The 21307-nt window shown below is 39.7% G+C and overlaps 3 protein-coding genes across 3 annotated transcripts in view; all 3 read left to right on the top strand.

The window, feature by feature from the left end:
• The window catches only part of abcc9 (ATP-binding cassette, sub-family C (CFTR/MRP), member 9), a 35788-nt gene extending 29331 nt beyond the window's left edge, over positions 1–6457 (top strand). The window contains exons 38-41 of the mRNA XM_069724001.1: positions 2932–3035; positions 3116–3249; positions 3796–3858; positions 5537–6457. Of these exons, the coding sequence (XP_069580102.1) occupies positions 2932–3035; positions 3116–3249; positions 3796–3858; positions 5537–5674 (439 nt within the window). The 3' untranslated portion in view covers positions 5675–6457. The remainder of the gene's footprint in view (positions 1–2931; positions 3036–3115; positions 3250–3795; positions 3859–5536) is intronic.
• Positions 6458–10209: 3752 nt separating this feature from the next.
• kcnj8 (potassium inwardly rectifying channel subfamily J member 8) lies at positions 10210–14385 on the top strand. The gene is given in 7 exon segments (XM_069723998.1): positions 10210–10720; positions 11681–11829; positions 12667–12827; positions 12957–13096; positions 13249–13266; positions 13268–13466; positions 14102–14385. Coding segments are annotated over 7 exon segments (1284 nt in total). The 5' UTR covers positions 10210–10373; the 3' UTR covers positions 14372–14385.
• A 1163-nt stretch (positions 14386–15548) lies between these two features.
• Positions 15549–19058, top strand: echdc3 (enoyl CoA hydratase domain containing 3). Its single transcript, XM_069724000.1, has 6 exons — positions 15549–15727; positions 16361–16482; positions 16562–16659; positions 17065–17265; positions 18010–18188; positions 18299–19058. The coding sequence occupies exons 1-6, from the start codon at positions 15591–15593 to the stop codon at positions 18450–18452; spliced, it is 891 nt and encodes a 296-aa protein (XP_069580101.1). The 5' UTR covers positions 15549–15590; the 3' UTR covers positions 18453–19058.
• Positions 19059–21307: the final 2249 nt, after the last annotated feature.

Raw genomic sequence — 21307 nt, 5'->3', positions numbered from 1 at the left:
GCAACGAGCAGCTAATAGATAATTAGGTTTTTGGCAGTCGCGCTGACTCAGCAGTATTTCAGACCAACATTAATCCTTTGCTCCGTTTTCTGAATCCAAACCTTTCATGTCAGATTTCTATTTCGTCTTTTTTTTTTTTTTTTTTTAGTTTTGATTTCTTCGTCCGTCGGACAGAAGTTACAGTTAACTTCTTCTTCTATTGTTTTTAACGAAGGGGTCTCCGACCTTTTCTTTTCCCCCCTCTGAGACCTACTTTGTACAACATGTAAGTGTAACATTTATTCACGTAGCTGAGCTCCACCCAAACCGGCTGAATAAGCTTCTTTTACATGAACGATAACTAACTGATATTCGACACCACGTATTTACCGTGTTGCTTGCGAGCTTCTGGTCGGAGAGTGACGATGTTTCAACAGTTTGACGTAATACTTTATCAAGAAAATGCGTCTTGACCTTTGACCCACTTTGTCGTATCCGTTGTGAGGATGCGAGCTCGCTTCCTTTTAAAGCTTCTTCTTCTTCTGCTTCTTCTTCTTCTTCTTCTTCTTCTTCTTCTGCTTCTTCTGCTTCTTCTTCTTCTTCTGCTTCTTCTTCTTCTTCTGCTTCTTCTGCTTCTTCTTCTTCTTCTTCTTCTTCTTCTTCTTCTGCTTCTTCTTCTTCTGCTTCTTCTGCTTCTTCTGCTTCTTCTGCTTCTTCTTCTGCTTCTTCTTCTGCTGCTTCTGCTTCTTCTGCTTCTTCTGCTTCTTCTTCTTCTTCTTCTTCTGCTTCTTCTGCTTCTGCTTCTTCTTCTGCTTCTGCTTCTTCTGCTTCTTCTTCTGCTTCTTCTGCTTCTGCTTCTTCTGCTTCTTCTGCTTCTTCTGCTTCTTCTTCTTCTGCTTCTTCTTCTTCTTCTGCTTCTTCTTCTTCTGCTTCTTCTTCTTCTTCTGCTTCTTCTTCTTCTTCTTCTTCTTCTTCTTCTGCTTCTGCTTCTTCTGCTTCTTCTTCTTCTTCTGCTTCTTCTTCTTCTTCTTCTTCTTCTTCTTCTGCTTCTGCTTCTTCTGCTTCTGCTTCTTCTGCTTCTTCTGCTTCTTCTCCTGATTCTTCTTCTTCTTCTTCTTCTTCTGCTTCTTCTTCTTCTGCTTCTTCTGCTTCTTCTTCTTCTGCTTCTTCTTCTGCTTCTTCTTCTGCTTCTTCTTCTTCTTCTGCTTCTTCTTCTTCTTCTTCTTCTTCTTCTTCTTCTTCTTCTTCTTCTTCTGCTTCTTCTGCTTCTTCTGCTTCTTCTTCTGCTTCTTCTTCTGCTTCTTCTTCTTCTTCTTCTTCTGCTTCTTCTTCTGCTGCTTCTTCTTCTGCTTCTTCTTCTTCTTCTTCTTTCCTTTTGTGGGCGGAGCATCAGCGCCACCAACTGTCTCAGCGGCTCACTTGATGTGATGTACCTTACGCCGCTGCAAAGGATTGTGGGTCAGAACAGCCGGAGTAGGACGTAGTAGGAACATCCTGGTACTTTTTGTGCGTCTAACGTACTAAATCTTTTCAGGATGGATGTACTGGAGCGCGTGGATCCGTGTTTTCTGATACAACAGTGAAAAAAACAAAACGACCTGAGCTGCACCGACAGCTGAACAAACGCAGAGATAAAAAAAAAAAAAAAAAACTCTTGCGGCTGAAGCGTCGGCGGCGTTTTTCTTTTTTTGTTTTTTTTTGTTTGTTTGTCCTGGAACATGTTGACGACGCGCAGCTGCGAGGTCGACGGTCGAAAACGCAGCGGGAACGCCGACCGCGACCCGAACTGACTTCGGCCTCGGACGTCACACGACGAGGAGGTCGACGAGGAGGTCGACGAGGAGGTCGACGAGGAGTCCTCGTCCTCCTTCGTCTTCTTCTCTGTCACACACACACACACACACACACACACACACACACACACACACACACACACACACACACACACACACACACAGTCAGTGTGTGTGTGTGTTAACAGATGACACAGTGACTCCGTGTTTGTTATATGAAGACGGAGAGCATGTGCTGCGTGTTTGGACAGCGATGATGTGTGTGCGTGTCGTGTTTACGTGCAGCCGGAGGTGAACGGTCGACAGTAACTGCTTTCACGCCGTCGGCTCGTCGGAGATCCGACTTCGGTAGAAAAAAACAACGCGCTCTCGTATTGTCGTACGTTTATCGTTGAAAATACAAACAAAGAATTAATCATTTGTTAAATAAAAATTTAAAAAAAATTAGAAAACCTCTGAAGATGAAGAGTCCTTTTCCCGTACAGAAAAAACATCCTCGTGTTTTCCACATATGAACTTCACACGTTACATCATGAATGTGTTTCAAAAAACAAATTTTTTTTTTACAATCACATGCTTCATTTTAGTCACATCAGTTTTTGCGCGTGAAATTCATGTTTTGTTTTTTCCCTTGAGGGTTTCTTCTTCTTTCTTTTTTTTATCGTAGATGTCAGCTGGTCTTCAGGTTCGTCCATTCGGGATAAAATGAGAATCACGTTTTGTTTTTGCTGAGAATTGAGATCACAATTATCTTTTTTGTTGCTTTTGTTTATTAGATACGGAGGAAAACTATAAACAAAACAAACGATGGTGCCTGATACAAGGCATTCTCGTAAAAAACGAATTAAGGAAACCTTGTAAATTTCAGATGAAATGTTTCTACTCAGTCTAATAAAACACAGACGACTCAAAATGTTCAAAAAACGACAGACTTCAGATGATTTATGACCATCGATGAACTTTCTTCGTATTTAAACAGCAGAAGAAAAAAAAAATCAGCGTAGCGTCGAAATATGGAGGAAAAAAAAAAAAACGGTCATACTGCGGGATGTCCGTCGCCATAGCAACTGCGGACAAACAAAAAGAGAAAGCGCTGCGTTTTTTTTTTTAGTTTTTTTTTTTTAAAAAACCCGTCAAACCGCCGTCGTTCCCGTTTCAGGTTCAACCTGGACCCGGAGAGGACGTGCAGCGACGACCGGCTGTGGGAGGCGCTGGAGATCGCTCAGCTGAAGAACATGGTGAAGGCGCTGCCGGGAGGCATCGGTACGCAAACCGGCAGAAGAAGATTCACCGTAAACGCGACGTTTCGCCGAAATGTTTTTTTGACGTGAGTTTGTGTCCAGATGCGGTCGTGACAGAAGGAGGAGAGAACTTCAGCGTCGGTCAGAGGCAGCTCTTCTGTTTGGCCCGAGCCTTCGTCAGGAAGAGCAGCATCCTCATCATGGACGAGGCCACGGCCTCCATCGACATGGCCACGGTGTGTGTGTGTGTGTGTGCGTGTGTGTGTGTGTGTGTGTGTGTGTGTGTGTGTGTGTGTGTGTGTGTGTGTGTGTGTGTGTGTGTGTTTATTTATTTATGTATTCACGTCTGCTTTTCTTATTCATTTCTCAGCTTTAAAATCAAATTTGAAAGTTCGAACGTCAAAGGAGGAAAGTTGCAAACATGCACCTGTAATCAGTGTTATTATTATTATTATTATTTCTCATCATCTTGATATCACCTAAATTCAATTGATTTTTAATTCATTTAACTTCTTTAAATCCCTTAAAAGAAAAAACAACAACACTTGTTTACTTTCAAAGTAAGATGAATTTATTTATTTCCGCTGTGCAGCGAATAAATTAGAGAATCAGGTGTTTAAAACTGAAATCACATTTATTTGACGTTCAATCATTTAAAAAAAACGCTTCAGCAGGATGTTGAATTTCTTATCAGAAGTGTTTTACTAAATTAATTTGTTTTAACATAATTAGTTTTTTTTTTTAATAATAACTCGTATTGTTTCCTGTTTGTGTCCGTGCAGGAAAACATCCTTCAGAAAGTCGTGATGACGGCGTTCGCAGACCGAACGGTCGTCACGATCGCAGTAAGTCCTTCGAGTCTGGAGACACGTTGCAGCTTCGCCTCCATCTTTTCCTCCAGTTGTTGTTTTCCCTTTTTCACAATAACTTTCTTTTCCAAACAGTTTCTAACCTTTTTATGATCCTACTTAATATCTGCTTCCCCTTTTTTTCCGACTTTTGTCTCGTCCTGTTTTTTTTAACTCTTCCTCCTCTTTTCACCTCACACTCTGTCTTCTTCCTCCACCTCTTCCACCTCCTCCACCTCCTCTTCCACCTCCACTTCCTCCCCCTCTTCCTCCTCCTCTGGCTCCTCTTCCTTCTCTTCTACCTCCACCTCCTTTTCCTCCTCTGGCTCCTCTTCCACCTCCTCCTCCTCTTCCTCCTCCACCTCCTCCTCCTCTTCCTCCTCCTCTGGCTCCTCTTCCACCTCCTCTTCCTCCTCTTCCACCTCCTCCTCCTCTTCCTCTTCCTCCTCCTCTGGCTCCTCTTCCTCTTCCACCTCCTCCTCCTCCTCCTCCTCTGGCTCCTCTTCCACCTCTTCCTCCTCCTCCTCTTCCTCTTGCTCCTCCACCTCCTCCTCCTCCTCTTCCTCTTGCTCCTCCTCCACCTCCTCCGTCCTCCCCGCCAGCACCGCGTGTCCTCTATCTTGGACGCCGAGCAGGTGTTTGTCTTCTCCTCGGGGATCTTGGTGGAAAGCGACTCGGGTCCCAACCTGCTGTCTCAGGAGGAGAGTCTCTTCAGTGTGCTAGTGAAGACTCACAAGTAGAACCGGGTCGGCACCGACCGCTCTGACTCAGGCCCGACTCCACCCCCCCCCTCTCTCTCTTTCACTTCCTGTTTTTTTTGTTTTTTTTCTGCTTCTTCTCGGCCGAGTCAGAGCTGCAGTCTTGAATCCGGGTCTGCTGAAGACTCACTGCCACTGACAGCCTGGTTGGTACCAAGAAACCCATCAAACCTTCAGTCCCGCATGCCGCGTTAGAGATTCCTCATGTTCGAGCTGCGCTGTCGTGATTCTGATTTCAGTTTTAAAAAGAGATATCGGAGCTTTTAGGAGCTGAACGGACGGAAGAAGTTGATTTAAATATGTCGTGACAAATTTAAATACCTCACGAGCTCCTCTGTGGTTTTTAAGAGTTGTGATGATTTTCAAAAGAAAACTAACAAACTAAATCAAAAGCAAGTGATTTGCTAAATTTAAATGAGCCGACTGTTCTTAAAGAACTTCTTATTCTGCAACTATTTTACAGCTGAAAAAAAAAAAAAGCTCAAGATTTTTACAAAACTAAATCATTTAGTTTCAAAGAAAAGTGTCGAGTAATAATAAAAAATAAACCATAAATGAATTAAAACCTCTAGTTTGCCTGTAATAATAATAATAATAATAATAATAATAATGAGATAAAAATAGATATAAAGGGGAAAAAAACCATGTTAGAATGTGATTTAGAAATAAAAAATAAAAAGCAAATGGTCAGATATAATTAACCTACAAGGTAACATTAATATAACGTAGAGTTCAGATGTAGAAACTTCTGTTTTGTAGCTGAACAAATAGGATTTCTGTTGAGTTTTGGATGAATTTGAAAGAAGTAGACGGACCAGTTGTTTTAGTCTTTACATAAAAAGTTTTGCGTCATTTTCTTTTTTCCCGTTTCCAGGAAGCTAACTTGTCTCCGGTGTTTCCGTGTTTCCTCCCCGCAGCACCGCGTCCACACCATCCTCACGGCCGACCTGGTCATCGTGATGAAGCGAGGAAACATCCTGGAGTACGACAAACCCGAGACTCTGCTGGAGCAGGAGGACGGGATGTTCGCCTCCTTCGTCAAAGCCGACATGTAGAAACGCGGCCGATAGATCCGCCGCGTCTTTAAAGATCGGAGGTGGACAAACGCGCTCTTCAGAAAACACCGACAGTTTTTAACAGGTTGTACTTGAACGATGCCTTTTTTTCAGACGTTTATTGCTCGTTTGTCAGCTGATTTTTTTTTTTTTTTTAAATTTTTGTTGGAATTTATCAAAAGAACAAATACAGAAACTCTTCGGTGAATTCGAGAGATTATCCTCTCGGATCGGGAACTTTTACACAACCAGTATTCAGAGTTTAAAAGATTTCTACGATAATTTTAAAATATGAACAAGAATTTTAAAAAATTTTAATTTTTTTTCTTAAAGTGACTATATCGTGTTTTATATCAGTAACGGACTCCGTTTTAATGGTTGGTTCACCTGAATCACAAAATAAGATCTTTTCTGAATTCTCTTAAGGAAAATTGGGCAATTTAAACTTCTTTTTTTTTTTGGTGTGTACCTTCTTTTAAAGTGTTGAACAATTTAATTCAGAATCAGGGCTCCCTGTTGAATTTGTAAATATAAGTAATACTGTAGTGAACGCTTCGAATATCATAAATTAAACTCCGTTCACCTCCGTTGTGTTCAGGAACTGGTGGTAATCTCAGAGGCGGATATCTGCGGACAATCTTTGCATGAATTCACCTTTCAACTTGTCGATTATGTCTAAAAGAAAGACTGTGATCTAGAATTAAGTCCCGTTTGTGGTCGAGACGTCGTATCGGACTGATAATCAATCGCAGGTCAATTAAAAATTGAAATAAATAAAAAAAATATATATATATATTTGTGAATTCAATTTGTACTTTTCCAGTCGCAGCCAGTTGGACTGGAGGGCGAGACCAACAGGAAGTGGACGGATGTAGACAGGTTGTGGTCTTTTAATAGGATTTGTGGACAGTAAGAAAAGAAGAAAGAAAAAAAAAAGCTTTAGTAGGTTTATTAAAATGATGCGTCTGTGTTGAGGATAAAAACTAGACTTCTTAGATGGTGTGTAGTCGTTAATTGAACTTTTAGGTAACTTTTCTTATTGATAGAATTTTAAAATTGTTAAAGATATTTCGTACCTTTTTAAAATAATGCATCACCTGTTATTAATTTATACTCTCCATCACATATATTAATGCAATAATTACAGGGAAGAAAGAAACATTTATTTAAAATGTTTTATTTTATTTTAAAGGATTGAATGTCAGCTTTGGCCAGTGTGTTTGTGCATCAGTACATCAGGTCGTCTCTCTGACTGGGAAGGATCTTTAATCTTAAAGGGGAGCTATTATGCTAAAAAAAAAAAAAAATTGTTTTAAGTATTCTTGGATTTTACTAATCAGGTCTACCAGTTTTGTCTGCTATGATTATAGTCTGGAAACCCTGTTCACGTTGACGTTTGAACAGCCACTCTTAACCAATCAGAGACCAGTGGGATTGCTGTGGTCAATGCTGATTGGCTGAAGGTTTCTTTTGGTAGTTTCAAGAATTAGGTCGACATGCAACGACTGAAAAGTCGGTAAATGCTCCGTCTGAAACGAGCAGCTTTGGCTCCTGTCTCTTTAAGGCCCCGCCCATTGAAAACCCGGTTTCCTGATTGGCTAACTTCCAGGAAGCCTGTGAGAGGCAGTAACCAACGGCAAGACTCTACGTAAGTGACGATAAGGTAACTTTTACAGAAAAGCATAACAGGTCCTCTTTAATATTTTAGACCTCGATGTTTTCTGCGCCACATTTTATAGACGTAACGCTGAAAGAAACGAGGCCGTTGGTGAAACAACGTTTTTATAAACTTGCTCTGGCAACTTTGTGCCGGACTGAAAAGTTGAAGACCGACCGGACGATGTCTCTTTAATGCAACTTTTTTTTATTATTATTTTCAAACCCAAGAAGAGGATTTGTTTTGTTGTTCATCTCCGGAACAAGTTTGGGAAAATTGACATCAGTGGAATTTTTAAAGGAGATTTGAGACTTTTTGTAACTTCCTTAATTCAACAATGTTTGAAGTCGGCGAGGAAACGATCACGGTGGAAGAACTACGAAACACACGGACGTGTCGGCAACAAACTCTGAAATAAAGGTGGAAATACACCCGAAGCAAATCCTAAATGACCCTTTTTCCTTTTTTTTCTCTCTCTGAGGATGCAACAAATAAAAATAAAAATCAGCTAAAAATTTTCGCGATTCTGTAAAAGGGCGAGACTGAAACCGGAGCTCTTCAGAAACCGCCTGAGAATCATCGTGTTTTAATATTTCTTCAGTGTCGAAGTGATTCAGTGATTATTATCGATTATTATCCAACGATTCGCAGCAAAAAGAAACCGCTAACGGCTAATTCGGCTCATGTAATTTTCCAAAAGCGTAAACAAACATCACCTTTACGACTAACTTCACATCTCACGAGCTTAAAAACGTAATGTTACTTTTTTAGGGAGGAAAAAAAAAAAATCCTCATATTTATACTGAAGCTCGTGACGTTAAAAATGGAGTCGATCGTTTCCTCTCTGATGCAGCGATGATTGACAGCCGACCTCCTCCAGATATACGAGATAAGAAATCAGAATTAGAAGATAACGTTTTACGTTTAAGCTGTTTTACTTATAAAATACTTCAAATTTATAACTACGACTTTCACGACTGACTCGTCTCGTCATCTCTCTGCGGGAGCGGTGCTTATCGTCCCTTTGTATTATTTTATATTGTTTATAGTCACTTCAGATTTTTTTAAATGACTTCGTACTGTACGGACTGAAAGCCAAACTACAATATTTAAATGTTTTTTTTTACTCATCTCAAGAAGTTTCCACGTCTGCGACAACAGGTCGACTCCCTGCGTTTCCTCTTCTTCTTCTTCTTCTTCTTCTTCTTCTTCCCGCTCTTTAATCGCTGCCTTTTTTTTTTTTTTTTTGTGGTTTTGGCCCGCGACTTCGTTTCATAAATCTCGTTGTGTTTAGTTTAGTTTCAGCTTCTGTACTCGTGTCTGTGTTCACGAGCCAGAAACCTGCCGCCTTTTTAAATCCTTCCTTTCACACCCCAGAACCATATTTGTACTTCAGTACGCACTGATGGACTTGACTAATTATTCTCTTTTATACCGTTTAATAACTCAAATGATCTCATTTAATCTCTTAATTTCTTAAAGTCTTCTTTTCCTTCTTTAGATTTCGGTGAACAAATAAAAGACAATATTTTTTTCTATTTTAAAGTCACATTATTACCGATCTATGCACATATTGACTGTTACACAATGCAACTTAAATACTGACAGTTTTTGCAGCTACAGGTCAAATTTAGATGATTTTTTTTATTGTTATTATTATTATTGTTATTCTAAATGTACATTCTGTATTTAGTAGCCTGCATATCAAAGGATTTTAAATAGCAAAGTATAATTATGTGTGCCTACTGTTTTTTGTTTTTTTACACTTGAAATGATAATAAAAAGGGTTTTGAGTGATTTGAGGCTTTGATGTTATTTAAACTTTACAGCACATGACCCTCAACCTGCTGGCTAATATATGATATGTTGCTAAATGTCTCCCTCTGGTGGCCAAATCTCAAACTGCTAAAAGTTGATTCCATTCTGATAATAAAACAAATACAATATAAGAAATGATATCAAGACATAAAGGCAAAAGGATATTTGAAGGTTGTTTTTTTTTAAACATAAATATGCAAAAATAAAATTGAAATTATGTTTTCTCAAAGATGTTTTTTATTTTTCTTAAACCATTATTAGAGGAGTAAACTGACATTTAGCCTGGAGGAAGTTTCTGTAGCTTTTCCTGTCTAATTACTCTACTTTAAAAACACAATTACAATTCAGAAAATTGTTCAGAATGATTCAACACACTGAAAGAAAAAAAAGACATAGATTTCATTTTACATGAAAATCACTCTGACTGCAGATTTGAAGGAAAAATGCTCATTTTGTGCATGAAATTTCCATTTCAGCTGCTATAAAAAAAAAAAAAGGTAGCTGTGTGTACTCAGTTATTTAAGCTCGTATGTCTAAAACAAGATAGAAAACATAGAAGTTATGATGAACTTTCATTTTCCAATCTGAGCGACAATCAAAGCACCTATCACTCTGTAAAATGATAATTAATTGGCCATAACAGAGATCAAATGTGACCTAATGATTTTAATAGATGGTTCCATATTTCCACCTGTTGGTTCACTCTCCAGTTTTTACACATCAAAAAAAAAAAAATCCTTTAAAGTTGATATAATGTGAAGATGGAAATGTGTATCTGTCCATCAGGGACGTTCGTGTTTAAAGGGATTTAATCTATGAAGAGATTTCATGTGATGCTTTGAAGGTTGTGAGAAACGTGCCAAAAGTTCACAGATTCTTTCTGTATTTAAAAAAAAACAAAAAAAACCGTCTGAGTCGATGTGTCCTTGAGAAGTCCTTGAGGGCAGCAGCTCGCTGGTCTGAGCGGGTCTGGGCTTCTGGAAGTTGGACTACGTCAACAGGAGCGCGGAGACCGTCCCAGCCCTCCAGACGAGCTGAACGGAGGCGGCGCGCTGCACTCACTCCGGAACATCCCTGGAAGTTGACGGAGGTGAAAACGACTCGTGCGTCCTCGAGCGTTTTTTTTCCCCCTGCAGGTGGACATGTTGTGTCCGCGCGTAAAGACGCACTGAAGACGGATTTTAATACGTAAAACTTTGACTCTTTCTTCTACTTCTTCTCGAGATGTTGGCGAGGAAAAGCATCATCCCGGAGGAGTTCGGGCTGCCGGGCCTCGCCTCCCGGTTGCCGCGCAAGCCGGTGTTCAGGGACCGCGTGAACAAGGCGCGCTTCATCGCCAAAAACGGCTCGTGCAACTTGGCGCACAAGAACATCCGCGAGCAGGGCCGATTCCTGCAGGACGTCTTCACCACGCTGGTGGACCTGAAGTGGCGCTTCACGTTGGTCATCTTCACCACCACGTTCGTCAGCAGCTGGCTGCTCTTCGCCATGAGCTGGTGGCTCGTGGCGTTTGCGCACGGAGACCTGGACCCGGTTCGGCAGAACAAGACCCACTGCGTCACCGACGTCAAGTAAAGAAACATTACAAACCTCTGTCAACATTATGAAAGCTGGGAAATGATTCTTTAAAGTATGTTTGGTGTGACTTGTCTGTATGTTTTATTCACCATCCATCCTCTCTTGATCCAAACCTCCCTCCTCCTCTTCATCTTCTTCTCCTCTTCCATTTTTAAACTCAAATGAGGAAGAGGAGCTAAGAAAGAAAAAGACATTAATTATGCCAGAAAGTTATGAAACGTCTGCTCCCTTTTATTCCAGTGGAAATAAAAGCAACCTAAAGAGGGATTTTTAGCGCCTCCCTCTGAACCCCCTCCCCCCCAGTCCTCACTTCACCTTTCTCTCCACACCATTTCCTGTCAGTCACATCTCTTCCTCTCCTTCTACTTCCTATATAGAGCTGGAAAGTTATAAAACAATTCTTTCATCTCCTGTTAAAGATCTCAGGACCCTTAAGATGTGTCTTCTGACTCTTTAGAGAGGCCTGGACCCTATGTTGGGAACCACTGAACCATAGTTAAAACTGCACCGAGCAGCTGCGACATTGAAATGATGCGCTAATATTTGACAATCAAACAACTTTAAAGTACTTTTAGGTCGTAACAGTTCTGTACTTTCAGTTTAAATGCAGGGTTTTACTTGTCAAATAGTATTTTTTTTTATATTGTCTTATTGGTACTATTACCTGAATAAATCCCCCTCTGAATATTATATGAAAATTATCTGAGGAAATATGAAAGAAAAAAAAATCCACTTGTGTTGTGTTTTTGTTTCTGTTTTGTTCCTTTTTGAATCTCAAAACTAAACAAACACAAATGAAATGAGGCCTCAAATGGGGGCAAATGTCCTGAATTCAGTAAACATCACCGATATTTAAAGCTGCAGGATGAGAATTTTCTTTTCTTTTCTTTTCTAAAATAAAATGGCAGAATGAAACTGTTGTGATCGAACTGAACGTCTCCTCCTCTCCGCAGGTCGTTCACGTCGGCCTTCCTCTTCTCCATCGAGGTTCAGGTGACCATCGGCTTCGGCGGACGCATGATAACGGAGCAGTGTCCGACGGCCATCACCGTCCTCATCCTGCAGAACATCGTGGGGCTCATCATCAACGCCGTCATGCTGGGTGAGTTTTAGAAACGCCGGCGTTAAAGGTCAGAAAGGTCGGGTTAAAAACTGGTTCACAAAGCTGAAAAGTCCAGATTATATCACTTTAAAATGGCCTAAAATGTGGTGCTCGGCTTCATTACCCGGTTCAGGAACAGCCAATCAGGTGAGGAGGCTTCGACAAATTTGCGCTAACGCGACAAAATTGGGCAAAAATGTTCCAGATAATTCAAATTTTTAGCTTGTTTCATTCTTCAAAAAACAGTTCGAGGAATGATTTGTTGTGAATGAAATTATTTTGCACTTTAAAGCATCGTTATATATCCCGAGCAGCAGCAACAGCAACAGCGCCCTCTTTGGCCACGAGTGGTCATCGCACACAAAAGTTCTGAGTCAGCGTGCAGCGGACGCATATTCTGACGTTTTGCAAAGTGTTGTTGTTTCTATTTATTTTCTTTCTGTTTCTTTTTTTTTTCTTTTTTTTACTTGAACTAGAATGACATCACCATGATGTCATCAATCCACCCGAAAGTCAACATCTTGGTTTCAAAACATCATATTCCAGATTATCTGCTGAGCCTCATGAATATTACTGAGCAAAAGTAGGAACCAGTTTGAACCTCTTCGTGTTGAAATAACGGCAAAAAAAACCTCACCCACAATGCACTGCTCGGTTTTTATAACACGTGCGTAATATTTAGCATGTATTGATTAGTAACTACATTAAAATGTATCCTGATGAAGCCCACAGACACGATGAAGCCCCTCCCTCCTCTGTATTAACTAACAACGCGTGTCACGTGTCGGGGTCGATCTCGCTGACTGTGCGTTTTTTTGTTGTTTTTCCTCTCCTCAGGTTGCATCTTCATGAAGACGGCTCAGTCGAACCGACGAGCGGAGACGCTGATCTTCAGCCGTCACGCCGTGATCGCCGTCAGGAACAACCGCCTCTGCTTCATGATCCGGATCGGCGACCTGAGGAAGAGCATGATCATCGGGGCGACCGTCCGGCTGCAGGTGTCCCGTCGCCTTTATTCTACTTTAAAAAATATATATAAATATATATATTCTGCTGTTTATTGACCTGCATGTTTAAAAGTCGTAAGAAAAAGAAAGGAGATTTAAATGAGGTGATAAATCGCTCAGGTGGTGAGGAAGACGACCACGCCGGAGGGGGAGGTGATCCCCATCCATCAGATCGACGTGCAGACGGAGAGCGCCGTCGCCAGCAACAGCCTCTTCCTGCTCGCGCCGCTCATCATCTGCCACATCATCGACAAAAACAGGTTACAATAATTAATTATTATTAATTAAAAATAATTAATAATATTTGTTTTTTACCATGGAAAACACTTTTTGGTTTTATTTGTATGAAAAAAAGATTCATACGTAAACGCGTGTAAATTAATGGTACCTGTGTCGCCGTGGTAACCGCCAGCCCGCTGTACGAACTGTCTGGACATGGAGCTGCAGTGCAGCGACCTCGAGGTCATCGTCATCCTGGAGGGAGTCGTGGAGACGACGGGCATCACCACGCAGGCCCGGACCTCCTACGTCTCCGAGGAGATCCAGTGGGGCCACCGCTTCGTTCCCATAGTAACGGAGGAGGAGGGCGTGTACTCGGTGGACTACTCCAAATTTGGCAACACAGTCAAGGTGAAAATCTTTGTATTCAAATTATCAGAACAAAATTAGGCCGATTGCAGAAGTGCCTTAAAGCTGCAATACCAGCGAGTGCCACTAGAGGTCGTCTCCAAAAAGCCTCCGGCTCCATAGACTCCCATTCAACTTCTCTCATCAAATCCAAAGTGAATAAAATGTGTCCATCAGTTATCTCGGTGTTGTTAGCTAAAGTCACTCCTTCTTCTTAGTTTTCTGGAGGTCCATCTGAAAATAATCCCTCATTAGTTAGAAGAGAAGCCTCGAAAAGTGGTATGTTTTTTGTCTATTTGATTGACAGGCCTGTGGTGCAGTCATGGCTCTGGTTGAATTGGGCGGGGCCAGATCCACCGCTTGCTTCCCCTTAGCTCGTCCAAATATGGTCACTTCCTGCTCCAAACATGTACAGTCAGATTGAGGCTTTGTTTGTTATTTTTATTTTACCATTACGATCTATGGAAAAAAAAAAAACAACAACAGGAGAAACTAGGAATCACATTTCCAGTTCATTCAAACATTCTCACGAGCGTTTTTAACTCCTCTTTTTAAAGTTAAACATCATTGAGGATTGTTTTTTCACAAATCTCCCCAATCTTCCCTTCCCGCCTGCTGTTGCGTTGGTTCTCCTGCAGGTGGCGACGCCGCGCTGCAGCGCCCGGGAGCTGGACGAGAAGCCGTCCATCCTCATCCAGACGCTGCAGAAGAGCGAGCTGTCGCACCAGAACTCGCTGAGGAAGCGCAACTCCATGCGGCGCAACAACTCCATGCGTAAAGGCGCAGGGGGGGGCGGCGGCGGCGGCGGCGGCGGCCTGCGCAGGAACAACTCGGGGCTCGCCGCCTCGCCCAAAGTCCAGTTCTTCACCCCGAGCGACGGCAGCCAGGGCATGAACGCCGTCACCTGACGTCAGGCCGCCCTGCTCCTCCTGGCGGGGAGGAGGATCCTCGGCGTCGGCGTGTCCGTCTCCCTCCTGGGACCGCTTCTGTTCCCCGCCGTCTCCGGACTGATGACGTCGCCCGTGTTTACGTTGCACGGAGTGACGCGGTTCAGCTAACAGGACAGAAAAAACCCCTCAAATGCAAACCAGAGACAAACAATCACATTTAAAAAGGATTATTTTTCTCTCCAACAAAGAAAAGTCGACTGATCTTTTACAACCCAAAACAACATTCAGCACTTTATATTTGATTTTAAAATAAAACTCTTTGGCACTTTTCTGCTGTTAAACGTGTAAATTGCTTTACTAACAAAGTGAATTTAAGTCAATTAAACAATAAAACAAGTTTTTGGTTCCAGCTCCTGAAATATCTGACAGTAAATTAAATATCTTTTCAGTTTTACGTTGAAAACTTTCACCTCACACTTGGGACGGATGTACAGAAAAAAGGTGGTATTTTATATTATTGATTCAAGCCACAGTTCAAATACTAATGATGATGATGACAAAGCGACGGTCCAACTGTGTGTACTCCTGAAGTGTACTTTGTGCTTCTGCTGGTTGTCTTTGTTATTTGACAATAAACACATCAAACTTAACATGAATATAGTTTCAATATCTGAAACGACCCAAAGTAGAAGAAGTCAATTAATAATTAATAGAAGTAAACAAGTGAACATCCAGAATATAAAATCAGCTCAGATTTTGGCTTGAAAAAAAAAAAAAATGGATATAAATAAATAAATAAATAAAAATATATTTGTTTTCTTTCAGGTTAAAAATCTGAGATTTTACATATGTTTCATAAAAAAAAGTGTTATTTGTTCTCTGCAGTAGATCGTTATATTACATTTGTATTTATTTTCTTTAAACAAACAAATGTCTTAAAAAAAAAACAACAACAACACTAATTTCTAAGTGGTACCACGTGAATCACGTGACCAAACCGTTTTCTTCTTCTTGTCGTTTTTTCCCCCCCCCAAAAAAAAATTCTGTCTCCTTTTGGACTTTATGATATCGACATCAAATTCATACGAAACTTGCCAAATTTACATGGCTTACTTTTTCATGTATTTATTTATTTATTTTTTTGCGTCACTTTTAAGTTTCACCTTTCCCACTCTCACTTCCGGGTGTACCGGAAGTGAGAGTGGGAAAGGTGAAGCTGGGGGAAACTGACCACAACATGGCGTGCAGTTTGCTGTGCCGAGGTTTCGGCGTATTTCAGCTCAGCAGGACAACGACGCTGCTGTCCGGTGCTCGTTTTTACTCTCACGCCGAACCGGAGCCGCTGACCGTGAGACAGCAGAACGACGGAATCAGGTGCGGTAGTTAAATGTGTCCGCCGTCTCGGAGCTGTCATTCCCCGGGAGGAACCCCCATTTACAAAACGTCGTATTTACGGAGAAAATGACACTTTTAACAACAGCAGCGTGTTGCAGTTGTACTTACAGCGTTTACATGTATATATCAGGGTCTTAAGATAAATTCGGCGTACATATAATTTGCGTGAAACGCCCTTTTGCGTAATAAAATATCAAGACTTGGTACCTGCTGCCACCTGTTTAGTGATCACGTGACTCATTTAGCAGACTGCAAAAAAAAATGTAGAAAAACAAGAAAACCTTGCAGTGAAACCTGATCAAGCAAAGAACTTCTGAGAAATCTGGATTGAATTGTTTTCTCTGGTAACAGCCAAACAGTTTCTGTCCTGTATTTCAATCCAGATTTGTTTCCCCCTTTTCTGTGTTTTCCATGCGACTCGTTATGACTGTAAGATATTAGGGAATAACTTTTGATTTTTTTTTCTTTATAAGGCACCAGGTGCCTATTTTTTTTTTTTTTTTTTGGCCACCTAACAGCAGATAAGTTCGTTATACAGCTGCACATCCCCCGTGTTACAGCGTCTTTAATGGACACTGCAGTGAAACTCAAACTACAAACTTTTTCTTCCAGGAGGATAATACTGAACAATCCCAGGAAGAGGAACGCTCTGTCTCTGTCGATGCTGGAATCCCTCCGGGAGAACATCCTGACTGATGTTGACAGCGATGACCTCAGAGTTATCGTCATATCAGGCAGGTTTTTTTTTAATCCTGAGTGTGTGACGGACAGGAAGGTGATGGTCTCTTACCTTTTTTAATGTGTGTGTTTCAGCCAAAGGCCCCGTGTTCTCCTCCGGACACGACCTGAAGGAGCTGACGTCGGCTCACGGTCGAGATTATCACACAAAGGTGTTTCACACCTGTTCAGAGGTCAGTTTGTCTCCCCTGTCTTTGCTTTTCCTGTCTTCATTTTTCTACCATCATGCATTGTGTCAAGAACTACGGCAGCGTCTCAGGGCCATCGTCGGAGTTTTTTTTTTTTTTTTTTAAATCTCAGAGTTTCTGAGATTAAAGATTGAATATTCTCTGAGATTATAAAATCATAAATTTACAAGGAGAATTTTTTTTTTTTTGTTTTTAGCTATCGAGGGCCCACGTTGCTTCCTTGCCAGGTTGAATTGAACCTTTTTCACACCACAGCTGCAGCTGTTGACTTTTATTTAAATGATGAACTGAGAAAGTGACAGAGTTGATGTTTATTTTATTTATTGTTATTCATCCGTTTAAATTGCTGAACACGTAAACGTAAATAATCTGCCATCTCTCGCGCTTCAGGTGATGACGCTGATTCAGGACATACCCGTTCCAGTGATCGCCATGGTGAACGGCGTCGCCACGGCGGCGGGTTGCCAGCTCGTCGCCAGCTGCGACGTCGCCGTGGTGACGGAGAAGTCCACCTTTGCCACCCCGGGCGTCAACGTGGGTCTGTTCTGCTCGACGCCGGCGGTCGCCATCGGCAGAGCGGTGCCGAGGAAGGTGAGACACGAACACTCGGCTACTTTACCTTTTTATTCTTTTTATTTAACAAGTGACAGTTTTATTTAATAAAAACAAGAATACTCTGATGTTTGCATGACAGAACAACTTTTTCTATTAGACCTACGTGTTATCTAAATGTAATAACATTTTAAGTAATTACTACATGTCAGATCAGGGTGGTATTATTGTGAATTATTTATTACTTTAAATAGAGGAAATAGTCTCAACGTTATCAAAGTCAACTTTATTGTTAATTCACAAGACATACAGAGAGATAGAAATATTGTTTCAAAAACAAAAAAGATAAATCAAGAAAAGTATAAATATGTAATTCAGTATTATTGTATAATATTGCCTGGATGTATGTTGACAAAACTGCAAGAAAAAAAAGTTATACATTTTATTTTAGCTGCTTTAAAACAACTTCTTTTAAAAGTTCTGCTTTTAAAGTAAAAGTTTGGTTATAGTCTTATTTTTTTTTTTTTTAACATAATTTGCAAAAATTTGGATGATTTAGTTGTGTATTTATTGATTGGTTCCTAATATAAAATTTTAATTATAGTGAGCTATTGCCCTTCTCATTTCACATCTGCTGTTACTATTAACTCGGATACTAGTTTATTATTTAGTTGTAAAATGTCCTGCCTAAATAAACCTAAGTGAGAGGCATAATCACACAAAATGTTTTGTCATTTTATGTTGAAAACTAAATCCAGCTTGGCGTCCTTCTTTTTCTACCAGGTTGCCATGGAGATGCTGTTCACAGGAACGCCGATCTCGGCCCACGATGCTCTGCTGCACGGTCTGGTCAGCAAGGTGGTGCCGGAGGAGCGGCTGGAAGAGGAGACGCTGGGCATCGCCCGGCGGGTGTGTCGGGCCAGCCGGCCCGTCGTCGCCCTCGGGAAGGCCACGTTCCAACGGTGAGCGGTTCCGCTGGTGAAAATAACGGGCGGCAAAAGATCAGATTTAAAACGACATAAAAACATTTACCGTGTCGTGCTCTTCCCCCACTTTTGTTTTTCGTCCAAAGACAAATGGCTCAGGGTCGAGATGCGGCGTACGCCACCGCCTCCAAGGTGATGGTCGACAACCTGGCGCTGAGGGACGGACAGGAGGGCATCCGGGCCTTCATCGAGAAACGCAAGCCGGTGTGGAGCCACAGAGTCGAAAAGGCCCACGACTGATGGACCGACGGACCGACGGACTCGTCACATAACCTGCAGACATCTAAAGACAGTCTCGACCGGTACGCATGGTTTCCACTCATCAGTAAGTAACACCAGTCCTCAGTTCACGTTTGGGCTGTGCTGCTTATTGCTAGAATTATAATGTGCAAAGTCAGCAGGATTTAAGTGTTCACTTCATCTTCTTCAGCATTTCTATTGAGACCGAAGGACAAGCAGCTGAATCGTTCTTTGTGCCTTTTTAAAAGCTGCATAATGAGAAGGAAATTACTCTGTTTTACAGCTTTGCCAGAATGAATGCTGCTCTCTTTAATTGTCTGTCGTTAGATGCATTAAGTAGGTATAGAAATTGGGAGTGTAGTTTTCTGCTTTGTAAAAGTAATACAAATTACCTGAAAAAGTAAGAAGTTTTTTATTTAAATTTTTTTAACCATAGGTGTAATGTTTTTGTAAACGGTCCCTTACAAGGCACAAAACCACTTGGTTGAAAATGTATTGAAATTTATTTTCAATTAATGTACCATGTATATTTTTATATATTAATGTTGTTTTCATGATATTATTTATGATTTATGACGATGAATCAACAATAAAAAAAAAAACTTCCAAAAAAGTAAACAAATGGAGCGTTATTTCCTTGACTCATTTTATTATGCGTGAATAGTTTCATCTAAGATAATATAGGATGTAGTATTAATGTTTTGCATATTTTGGATGAAATGCTATGTTGGTATATTTTTTTTATGTTTCTGACCGTGTATGACTTTTTTTTTATCGTATCTACTATAGCATGTCGTCCACAATCTGAAAATGTCATACGATAACGTCGTCTGAAACATGATAAAAAAGTCACTCTATAACATGTCTTCTAAAATATGATCAAAAAGTCACACTATAGCATGTCGTCTAAAATATGATCAAAAAGCCACACTATAGCATGTCGTCTAAAATATGAAAAAAAAGTCATATTATAGCATGTCGTCTAAAATATGATCAAAAAGTCATACTATAACATGTCGTCTAAAATATGACCAAAAAGTCATACTATAACATGTCGTCTAAAATATGAAAAAAAAGCCACACTATAGCATGTCGTCTAAAATATGAAAAAAAAGTCATACTATAGCATGTCGTCTAAAATATGATCAAAAAGTCATACTATAGCATGTCGTCTAAAATATAATAAAAAAAGCCATACTATAGCATGTCGTCTAAAATATGATCAAAAAGTCATACTATAGCATGTCGTCTAAAATATGACCAAAAAGTCATACTATAGCATGTCGTCTAAAATATGAAAAAAAGCCATACTATAGCATGTCGTCTAAAATATGATCAAAAAGTCATACTAAAGCATGTCGTCTAAAATATGAAAAAAAAGTCATATTATAGCATGTCGTCTAAAATATGATCAAAAAGTCATACTATAGCATGTCGTCTAAAATATGATCAAAAAGTCATACTATAGCATGTCGTCTAAAATATGATCAAAAAGTCATACTATAACATGTCGTCTAAAATATGATAAAAAAGTCATACTATAGCATGTCGTCTAAAATATGATCAAAAAGTCATACTATAGCATGTCGTCTAAAATATGATAAAAAAAGTCATACTATAACATGTCGTCTAAAATATGATAAAAAAGTCATACTATAACATGTCGTCTAAAATATGATAAAAAAAGTCATACTATAGCATGTCGTCTAAAATATGATAAAAAAAGTCATACTATAACATGTCGTCTAAAATATGAAAAAAAAGTCATACTATAACATGTCGTCTAAAATATGACCAAAAAGTCATACTATAACATGTCGTCTAAAATATGATAAAAAGTCATACTATAACATGTCGTCTAAAATATGACCAAAAAGTCATACTATAACATGTCGTCTAAAATATGATAAAAAAGTCATACTATAACATGTCGTCTAAAATATGATCAAAAAGTCATACTATAGCATGTCGTCTAAAATATGATCAAAAAGTCATACTATAGCATGTCGTCTAAAATATGATAAAAAAAAGTCATACTATAGCATGTCGTCTAAAATATGATCAAAAAGTCATACTATAACATGTCGTCTAAAATATGACCAAAAAGTCATACTATAACATGTCGTCTAAAATATGACCAAAAAGTCATACTATAACATGTCGTCTAAAATATGATCAAAAAAGTCATACTATAACATGTCGTCTAAAATATGATAAAAAAGTCATACTATAACATGTCGTCTAAAATATGAAAAAAAAGTCATACTATAGCATGTCGTCTAAAATATGATCAAAAAGTCATACTATAACATGTCGTCTAAAATATGATAAAAAAGTCATACTATAACATGTCGTCTAAAATATGACCAAAAAGTCATACTATAACATGTCGTCTAAAATATGATAAAAAAGTCATACTATAGCATGTCGTCTAAAATATGATCAAAAAGTCATACTATAGCATGTCGTCTAAAATATGATCAAAAAGTCATACTATAGCATGTCGTCTAAAATATGATCAAAAAGTCATACTATAGCATGTCGTCTAAAATATGATAAAAAAGTCATACTATAACATGTCGTCTAAAATATGACCAAAAAGTCATACTATAACATGTCGTCTAAAATATGATCAAAAAAAGTCATACTATAACATGTCGTCTAAAATATGACCAAAAAGTCATACTATAACATGTCGTCTAAAATATGATAAAAAAAGTCATACTATAACATGTCGTCTAAAATATGATCAAAAAGTCATACTATAACATGTCGTCTAAAATATGATCAAAAAGTCATACTATAGCATGTCGTCTAAAATATGATAAAAAAGTCATACTATAACATGTCGTCTA

The sequence above is a fragment of the Brachyistius frenatus genome, unplaced genomic scaffold, assembly GCF_029030835.1.
Source record: "Brachyistius frenatus isolate BFR_SWC_R1_liver_20210118 unplaced genomic scaffold, ASM2903083v1 Contig_355, whole genome shotgun sequence".
Classification (NCBI taxonomy): domain Eukaryota; kingdom Metazoa; phylum Chordata; class Actinopteri; family Embiotocidae; genus Brachyistius; species Brachyistius frenatus.
Note: the sequence above shows the minus strand (reverse complement) of the source record. Positions and strands in the feature narration are given on the sequence as shown.